At 41.0% G+C, this 9,465-nt stretch overlaps 2 protein-coding genes across 3 annotated transcripts; one reads left to right on the forward strand and one right to left on the reverse strand.

The window, feature by feature from the left end:
* The first annotated feature begins 430 nt into the window (after positions 1-430).
* On the forward strand, positions 431-2,757 carry LOC125190332 (acyl-coenzyme A thioesterase 2, chloroplastic). The gene is made up of 5 exons (XM_048087607.1): positions 431-914; positions 1,087-1,264; positions 1,385-1,854; positions 2,043-2,171; positions 2,407-2,757. The coding sequence occupies exons 1-5, from the start codon at positions 528-530 to the stop codon at positions 2,554-2,556; spliced, it is 1,314 nt and encodes a 437-aa protein (XP_047943564.1). The 5' UTR covers positions 431-527; the 3' UTR covers positions 2,557-2,757.
* A 112-nt stretch (positions 2,758-2,869) lies between these two features.
* Positions 2,870-8,518, reverse strand: LOC125190330 (formin-like protein 1). 2 transcript variants are annotated; one of them, XR_007170901.1, is made up of 5 exons: positions 6,665-8,518; positions 6,372-6,574; positions 4,482-4,726; positions 3,095-3,964; positions 2,870-3,014 (listed from the first exon to the last, which is right to left on the reverse strand). XR_007170901.1 is itself a non-coding variant. In XM_048087606.1 (4 exons), exons 1-4 carry the CDS (start codon positions 8,293-8,295, stop codon positions 3,164-3,166), a joined length of 2,880 nt encoding a protein of 959 aa, XP_047943563.1. In that variant the 5' UTR covers positions 8,296-8,518; the 3' UTR covers positions 2,870-3,163. The 2 variants fall into 2 exon arrangements, 1 of the variants encoding a protein (XP_047943563.1); XM_048087606.1 differs by having other exon boundaries at positions 2,870-3,964.
* Positions 8,519-9,465: the final 947 nt, after the last annotated feature.

Raw genomic sequence — 9,465 nt, forward strand, 5'->3', positions numbered from 1 at the left:
AACTTAGTATGTTTGAATCTTAATATCATTAGTTATTTCACGTAAGTTAACAAATATTCTTTGCAACATTAATAGTAATTTCTAGCATCGATAACTTCATTAGCATCACACTTAATATCAATGACCTCTTTATCATCAACTATACCGCATTTAATATCAACATCTCTATTACTCGATCTTAGATCATTAGTATATGGACAATCCACTATGTTATACCAGACTCGTTTAATGCATGTTTATCTTATGTGATAAGCTAACATAACAAACAACACCAAATATAACATTAGCGGTCAAATTGGTGTAATGCGAAATAGTATTCCTTCAATTCTGTAATAATTGAGTTATTTTTTTATTTTAGAAAGTTTAAATATAGTTAAATTATTTTTATTTTCTTAGACGTTGAAAGATGGAATAAATTCTAGAGGAGAAAGTAGTAGTCAACGAAGAAAGAAGGAAGATGGAATAATAAGCAGTAGCCTCACGCTTCTTCACCTGCTCACCTTCTCCATCATTCCACAGCTAATTCAATGGAAGAAACCATCTCCTCTCCCACCACTCCGATCCACATCTTCTCCACTTTACTTTCCCCATTCAACGACACCGATTCCAATTCCGATTCCTCCATGACAAAAAAGCCCCTCAGCTTGTGGCCAGGAATGTACCATTCACCAGTCACGATTGCTCTTTGGGAGACCAGATCCAAAACCTTCGAGAGGCTTCTCGATCCCCCACTCGATGCGCCCCCTCAGAGTGAATTGCTCACCAAAACCCCTTCGCGCAGCAGAATGACTATCCTCTACAACTTCTCCACCGATTTCATTTTGAGGGAGCAGTATAGGGATGCTTGCAATGAGGTCAGGATTGGGAAGCTGCTTGAGGATCTCGATGCTTTGGCCGGCACCATTTCTGTCAAGGTACTGACTAAGTTATTGCCTCTGTTTTCAATAATTCATTCGTAATTACAATTACTCCAACACTATTGACATTATAATTACAATAAATTATCACAACACTCCTGCATCTGATGATTACTTTTACAATTGAAGTTGGATTGTGAGTTGTTCTTTGACATGCATTTTGTATTAGCACTGCGCAGACGATGACAGCACTACTAGACCGTTGTATCTGGTTACTGCCTCCGTCGACAAGATGGTGCTGAAGAAGCCGATAAGTGTTGATATTGATTTGCGTATTTCCGGTGCAGTTACCTGGGTTGGCCGATCCTCTATCGAGATTCAGCTAGACGTTACACAGCCTCCTACTCGTATTCTTTCAACACCATTCATTGCCTTTCCAAATTATACTACTCCTAGTACTTACTAATTGTGCTTGTGTGGTTTGGAGTTTTACTAGTTTGAACTAACATAAAGCTATCCTCTAACAGAATCAGCTGAAGCGACTGATTCGGTCGTTCTCACTGCCACGTTCATTTTTGTGGCTCGTGACTACAAGACACGCGCAGCTGCTCCAGTGAACCGACTGATTCCAGAAACAGAACGCGAGAAGTCACTTTACGAAGCAGCAGAAGCAAGAAATAGACTGAGAAAGAGCAAGATTAAAGGCCATGAGAAGGCGATTGAGAATGGAGGGGTTAATAGAGTTGCAGCATTACTAGCCGAAGGGCGGATCTTCTGCGACATGCCTGCCTTAGCAGATAGAGATAGTATTCTTCTTAGAGAAACTCGACTGGAGAACTCCTTGATCTGCCAGCCACAGCAAAGGAACATTCATGGCCGCATATTTGGAGGGTTTCTTATGCATAGAGCATTTGAGCTAGCCTTTTCAACGGCTTATGTTTTTGCAGGAATGATGCCATCCTTTCTTGAGGTTGATCATGTTGATTTTCTTAGACCGGTAAGACAACTGCATTCCTCTTATCTATTATGCTTTCAAGACAAACTTCATGTAAAGCAAGAAGCAAAGATATTGCTGGCATTTGAAAATTAATCATCTACATTCTACAAGAACCTCGCTTCACTGATTAACACCATGAACACATTCTTAGTCCTTATTGAGCAAGCTACTCTGTGTTGGTAATGTAGGTGGATGTTGGAGACTTTTTGCGGTTCAAGTCTTGTGTATTGTATACAGAAAGCGAGAGTTCAGATCAGCCCTTAATCAATGTGGAAGTTGTGGCACACGTTACGAGGCCAGAGTTAAGGTCTAGTGAGGTATGCTTGCTCCTCTGGTTAATGAGCTTAACTGCCTGGGTTTAATGACTAGTTAACGTTGCTGCAAGCAAATGTTATTCTCATGGCTGAAAAAAAATCACATTTGCTTCTATTTTTACTAAAAATGATTTTACATGTTCAACAAGAACCCCCCATCTACCATGTCCAATAATTTAGTTTTCAATCTGTCGGCTGAAATACAATTAAATGGCAATTCTGGTTGTTTCTGATGCAGGTGTCGAATAGGTTTTACTTCACATTCACCGTTAGACACGAGGCAAAGGCTAAGAACAATGGAGTTAGGATCAGAAAAGTGGTTCCTGCAACAGAGGAGGAAGCACGCAGAATCATTGAGCGCATCGATGCTGATTCTTTGGATTCATGATTTAATCAAGAAATCATACAAATGGTTGCTGCGTTACTGCAATAGGGGGAATAGTTGTATCTTTAATTGTTTCATGTCTATGTAATACTTCTATCATGTTTCAGTTTATTCACTGAAAGAAAGGACATGAGTTACATCAAATTGCGTTACTTTATACGTATGAAACATCTTAATTTATACTACTACTATTATATAGTCTCATTATTTACTATATCCAAATTGCTCAGAAATTTACAGATGAATTTTATGCAACTATGCATCAAAAAGTTGTATTGAGCAAGATTATGTCGAGCAGTTAAAAAAGCAACTTATCTCAAGAAACAAGTAATACCTCTCAAGAAACCATGCTTATTTACAGCAAGAATTCAGAAAACCAGTGTTTTTTACAGAGAAATACAGACATCAACCTTTGACTGACTGAGGCCTTATATGGCTTGGAAGATTTTCTTGGTGTATATCTGTAACACATGAAGGTTTCAAAATCTTTTACATTCATCTATATAATAAATACAAATGGTTAAAATGAATATGCTAGTACCTAATAAGGTTGGGAGGCACCATCCAGAAACCTAAGAAGATGCCACCACCACCTCATGTGAGAGCTAAACTAAGAACTCTCCTCGTCGGAGGAAGAGTGTGGCCGTTTATTTGGGAAACCCCCCACAACCTGCTGTAGCATTGGGTTAACAGGAACTGGAAACTTGTAGGCGGAACTCACCACAGTCCTTTCATTTACCATTCCAACTTCCTTGCAAACCCGGTCCAAAATTGTTAGGAAGTCCCTCATCACCAAGAAAATTCTGAAAGGATGGGCCTCTTCCTTCACTGAGTTTCCATGGAAATACTCGGTGATCTCCTTCACAAGAGACAGAGCAACGCTTTCTTGGGCTTGAATCCTAATAATTTCCTCCTCCGCCTTTTTCATGAAGCTGCTCATCGAGTCGGAAAACCTGCTGCTGCTGCTACCCTCCAAGGACGTTGTTTCGACCAGTCTTACAACCTCTGATATATTTCCAATTCCTTTTGAAAGTTTGGAGACATCGCTACTCAGCACTTCTGCATCCATAGTAGCAGCTTTCTTTACATTTGATAACTCACCACTAAGGCTAGAAACAACTTGGAGGCCAAGCTTTCTGCATTTGGCATCATCACTTGTGCCAGCATTGTCAGTTGGGCCCCCACCAGATAGACGGGCACCCTCGCTTTTTATTATCTCCTGAACAACAAAATGCAAGAGTGTAGTCTTCCCATCTGCTCCTTTGATATCAACAAGCTTGAGGAGTGTGTCTAGTTTGAAAGCATGTGCATCACCCCGATTTGTTCCCACATTCATGCGGTTTCCAGTCTTCAGCACCGCTTCAAGAAGCTTGAGGAACATCCTGCTCATCCTCAATTCTTCACAAGCTGCCTGTATTATCAACAACTTCTAAGTTAACACAACAACTGCATGAACTACTGAGGTTTCATTACAGATAATTAATCTAATGTTAAAAGAAAAGGCCTTTCCTTGTTACAGCACAGAGAAAGTTGATGAACTAAATTGGCATAGCTAAGGTATTAGCATTTATATGACATTAAAATCAACCCAGGTCTCAAGAAAAAATATAGCCTCTATCTAGCAGAATAACATCTTACTGATGAGAGTGTTTAGATCCAGAGAACCTATTATTACTGGCGACTAATGAAGTAAATGGAGAAAGATATAATTATACCAGCAGGACTCTAGTAAAAAACATAAAGATATATATTTTCTTAAGACATGGAGAGCTCCTGCAGACAATCTCAGTCCAGACTGTAGCTATGGTGGGAGTAACATTCCTTCAATACTTGTGTCAAGCTAAATCTCTTTACGTTTTACTTTTTACATTTGTTGCCAAAAATCTGTAATATGAGTCTAACTAGCAGATGATTGAGTGAAATAATACCTCCAATGTTGCAAATGAATTTTTTAGGTATTCCACCTCATATTCAAAATTTGATATGTATAGCATTGCATCAATTCTTCTGAAAGCATGCGGTATATCAAGTACTGCCTTCAAAAATCTTTCAGCAGCGCCAAGCTTGGTTGGCGAAACATCTTCATATTCCTTTAGCTTTCTCTCCTCTTCTTTAGTTGGTGCCATCTTCATTAAACTCTCAAGAAGCTCAGTACCAAGAATATCAGTATTGCCTGGATGAAAAGCAAGACGAGTTAATTAGGAAGAAGAAGGTTGATCTTCAAAGACAAGCACAGAGCAGAGACGGATAATATCATACTATTTCTCTATGGGATTTCGCTCTCTTTCATTAGCATTAATCTGATTATGAGTATGGTTAATGGCTCAAAAGTTACAGTTTTAGCCAGCCAAAAAGAAAAACTAATACTCATTCCAAGCCAACTTCGATTGCAGAGCATTACAAGCATCTGGATGCAAAATATTGCTATGTGGAATTGCAGTGCTAGAAAGAGAAAAAAAAACTTTCAACAATTTCAAGTTTTTGGCAAAAAAGAGTAGGCAGATATATAAATATACATATATATATGTAAGACTAAAGTCTCTTTTTGGTCCATAACATAAGGCGATTTTTTGATTTTGGTCCAAAATATTATCTTTTGAATTATTTGGTCCGTCACAAATAAAAATAAGTCACATTTAGTCCGAAATTAACGGAACTGTTAAAATTTAACGGTCAACGATTTTTATATCGATTTTGACCGGATTAAGTTAATAATTATGTTTAATTAAGTTAAAAATCGCTGCCAGCACACAATCTTCAGTACCGCCATTAGCCTCTCCATCTTCCCCACGAATATCTCCCGCAGCTTCTTCACCATTTTGTTTGTACTCCTCGTTTGCTCGTGCCATCTCGAATTGCCCTCTGAAATTAAACTCGATTATCACCCTCACTTCTTTCTTCGAATTCGACCCCTCAATTACATCAAAAAACGTATGCTCCACTGCATCAACCAAACAAACCCCCAAATGTCCGCACTACTTCTTTTCTCAATTCATAGCAGTTAATTAAAAATTGAACTACCTGAAGGAATATCGGGTGATCTCTTCGATTTGGATTTGCAAATTGCACTGTTATACCCCGAATTCTGAAGGCGGTGGCACATATCCGCCATTAGACATTTCCGGCAACCGTCTGCAATTAGACATTTCCTCTCCAGATTGTCTCTATTCCTCTCTCAATTTTTCTGTCCAGATTGTGCTCCCCATTCTCTCTTTCTTTTCTCCTTTTTGTTCCACAAAAGCAACCGCCCAAATCCTCTCTCTCAATTCTCCCCAGAAACAGTCTTTTCTCCTTTTTATTTCAATTAACTGCAGATTGTGCTTATCTATATACATATACCCTCATGTTCATGCTAGGTGCTTATCCAGATTGATGAGTTCTTGCTCTTCCTCAAGAAGAAGACAAAGACGTGAGCTCGACTAGAAACCGGATAAAAGGAGAGGAATCTCATCTAATTTTGGTCAAAATCGATATAAAAATCGCTGATTGTTAAATTTTAACAGTTCTGTTAGTTTTGGACTAAATGTGACCCATTTTTATTTGTGACGGACCAAATAATTCAAAAGATAATATTCTGGACCAAAATCAAAAAATCGCCATATATTATGGACCAAAAAGGGACTTTAGTCTATATGTAATGTGTGTATGTGTGTATTTAGAGTAGTGCATGACTACCACCATCCCCCTAGCTTAAACCAAAAGATACATACAACTTTCATAGGCTATCATGAAATAAATATCCTCTATGATTAGATGGTGTAAGGAAAGGCTGTAACTAATGTTAAAATCACAGAAAACATGAGGTTAAAATAGAGTACCTTCCATAAGGCCCTCGCAAACCTCCTCTACCGTGACATTTAGCGCCCTAAACAAGATTGCAATGTTTTGCGCCTTCTTAGGATCAAGAACCCGGTTATTGTCTTGGCGAGGAGTCGGAAGAACACTCCACCTAGTTGCTTCCTTTGGAGTTGGTTTCGAAGCATTTGCAACAAACAATGTTTCGATCATTTCCTCGTTCACTCTGCATTCAATGAACATCCATCAATTCAACTGAAAGTTAAAATCACAAAGAAGAACATATATCTTTCAAGAAAAGTGAGAGTGACCATACTTGAACGAGCTACATCTCAGCTGATCCCACACCATTTCACGATCGGAGCTCGCCCTCACTTTATCCCAATGCAACGGCTTCAATTTTGTTTTGGGAGTAGCATCCTCATTCCGCAATACATCTTCAGTATTCTTCTCAACACTTTCTGTGACATTTTTAGGTAATTCCATAGGAGAAATCAATGTTGGACTTTCGGCCGCCATCGGTCTTAACGGAGTAGCCATGGATGGTGGTCTGGTGACGAGATTTTTGGCCGGTGGAGCTGGAGTTCTCGGACTATCCCAGACTTTACCTGCTACCTGTGGCGGAGGTGGTGGAGGGGGGACATAAGCTGCTGAACGTGAGGGAACAACAAGAGGCGGCGGCGGTGGAGGTGGATGCGGTTTTGGAATGCGGATTTTCACCGGGGATTCCGTGTTCTGATCAGAGAAACTCGAAATCCGCGGAGATAACTCTTCGCTTCTCCTGGAGCATCTCTCCGGCGATGATGAACTTGGCGGCGATGGAGATGCGGATTCCTTACTCAACAAATCTCGCGGCGGAGGAGACGACGTCAATTGCCTATGCGGCGGTGCAATATTCTGAATCTCAATTAGGTCAGGCGATTTAGGAATCGAATTCCTAGGGCTCAAACTGTTTCCTGGAGAAAGACTCAGCGAAATGGACCTTGCCGGAGAGCCCCTGCCCGATCCGGAAGCCGAAGAAGAGTAAGTTGAGGAGGAATTCGAAGTCGAGCCGTTGAAATTCTCCACATCAATAGCAGCAAACGCTCTTCTAGAAGCTGATCCGGTGCCAATCGAACTTTCCCTACCGTTTAACGAGCCCTTGGGAGAGTAGAACTCTTCATCTTCATCATCTCTGCTCGACGCCACGTCAGCATTGTTCCGATAAATCCTGCGTGAATTCTGCTGCGCGTTCAACGGCGGCAAAGGGCGGAGCTCCGGCGAATCCATTTTCCTCGGATTCAAAGTGCGATTGTCGGCAGGGGCGCTAATGCTTCCATTGTAGGCAATGCCCCCGCTGCCGGCGGCGGCAGCATGTGAATTGACTAAAGTGCCGAGGTACAGGAACTCTGAGCTGGTCTGTGAAGGCCTCTGAAGCTTCGGAATGTGGCGGTTATCAGGAGCGCCGCGGAATGTGGAGGCGGCAGTGGTTGTGCTGTCGGATCTATGTGATTTAGCGTGGTCGTGCGCGGACGATCTGTCGAATCTCCTGCGCTTGCGGAAGTGGATGAAAACGGCGAGGGCGAGGATGACGACGGCGGCGGAGACGGCAGCAACAGCGACGGCAATGAGCTTGGCGGAGGCGGATTTGGATTTGGAGTGGGGGAGGTTGAGAGAGGTGATGTTGGCGGGGAAGGAGGCAAGGGAGGTCGGGGAGGGGGGCGGTGGGGGAGAGGGATCGGAGGGGAAGAATGGGGTGTTGGTGTTGTTGGGGGTATTAGTGGAAAAGGGGTATTTGGGGGTGGGTGGTGGCGGTGGGGAAGGGGTGGGGGGCTCAACTGGGGGAGGGGAATCCTCCGGGAAGAATGGCTGGTGGAGAATGCGGCGGCGGTGGACGGCGGCGGCGGCTGAGGGGCTGCTCAGCCAGGATAACAGGAAGAGGAGGAGGAGGATGCTGAAGATGCGCATTGATTTCTCTTGTGTGTGTGAGAGAGAGAGAGGGAGAGAGTAAATGCGAGATTTGAGGGTGGATGAATGTGAGAATATCCAGTCACATTGCACACACACACAATCCGCGTTGCTCTCCTTGCGTGTGTGAGAGAGAGATAATAGAGAAAGAGAGAGAGGAAGAAGCTACATCAACACGGTGAGATGAGAGTGAGTGAGAGTGTGAGAGGTGGGATGGAAATTGGAAAGGAAGAGATACAGATAGTGTAAATAATTGTATAGGAATAATTAATGAATAAGTAAATGAATTAGGAAAGGACTAATGTTTTTGCATGAAATGAACGAAGCCAGCTAAGACTAGCTGTGCTCCTTCTACGTCCAAAGAGGCTGACGTAACTACCATTATTAGTATCTTAATAAGTTGTTACCACTCCATCTAAAGAAATAAAAATGTCGTTCCACTTTAATCATATTCCCTACCGACACTAAAGTTACCCATAGTTACACAACCAACCATCTTGAAGTTGAAACGGACCCAAGACTAATTTCTTTCAAAATTCACCCACAGAGTACTTACTAATTCAATCTAAAAATTACGTACACACAGTCAACATATAATTAACTTAAAAAACAAGATTAAATATTACAGTCCACGAGTAATCACTTAGTCCTCATATAACAACAACACACATAAAATAGCGCATCTGCAATGCAATTTCGATGTATTTGGTGAGGGGAAACTAATTCGATTTTTTATTTTTTATTTTTTATTTTTTATTTTTTATTTTTTGCACTGTCAATCAAAACATAATGGTCACAACCACCGACCAACTCGTTTTTTTATCCCAAACTACTGTGGTTGTTTTCATTCAAGGTTCCTAAATAATTTTCTCTTTTGATTTTCCAATGATCAAATTATATAATTGTACAACTACTATAATAAACTTTATTCTTTTGTCCCATTATGCGACGCAATATAAGAACAATCTCTACTTCTGACCTTTTGGCCTAAATCTAGGCACATATCACGAGACAATAAAACATCCCACATTTTTTGCATATTAAATTGTGGCCTCAAAATACATTTATAATATAGAAACATCATAATTGAATTATGCTCCTACATCATAGATTATTTCTCTTAACAGCACAACTTTTGTGAGTGAAATTACTTGTGGTAAAATACTGAAT

Source organism: Salvia hispanica, chromosome 5 (genome assembly GCF_023119035.1).
Source record: "Salvia hispanica cultivar TCC Black 2014 chromosome 5, UniMelb_Shisp_WGS_1.0, whole genome shotgun sequence".
NCBI lineage: Eukaryota > Viridiplantae > Streptophyta > Magnoliopsida > Lamiales > Lamiaceae > Salvia > Salvia hispanica.

Bases quoted from the DNA above. Each gene is read 5' to 3' on its own strand.
- LOC125190332 (XM_048087607.1), top strand. From the start codon at position 528: ATGGAAGAAACCATCTCCTCTCCCACCACTCCGATCCACATCTTCTCC. The intron at 915-1,086 runs GTACTGACTAAG...ATTTTGTATTAG, and splicing joins CCGGCACCATTTCTGTCAAG to CACTGCGCAGACGATGACAG. The intron at 2,172-2,406 runs GTATGCTTGCTC...TTTCTGATGCAG, and splicing joins CAGAGTTAAGGTCTAGTGAG to GTGTCGAATAGGTTTTACTT.
- LOC125190330 (XM_048087606.1), bottom strand. From the start codon at position 8,295: ATGCGCATCTTCAGCATCCTCCTCCTCCTCTTCCTGTTATCCTGGCTG. The intron at 6,575-6,664 runs GTATGGTCACTC...CATTGAATGCAG, and splicing joins CTGAGATGTAGCTCGTTCAA to AGTGAACGAGGAAATGATCG. The intron at 4,727-6,371 runs GTACTCTATTTT...CTTTTCATCCAG, and splicing joins TTGCGAGGGCCTTATGGAAG to GCAATACTGATATTCTTGGT.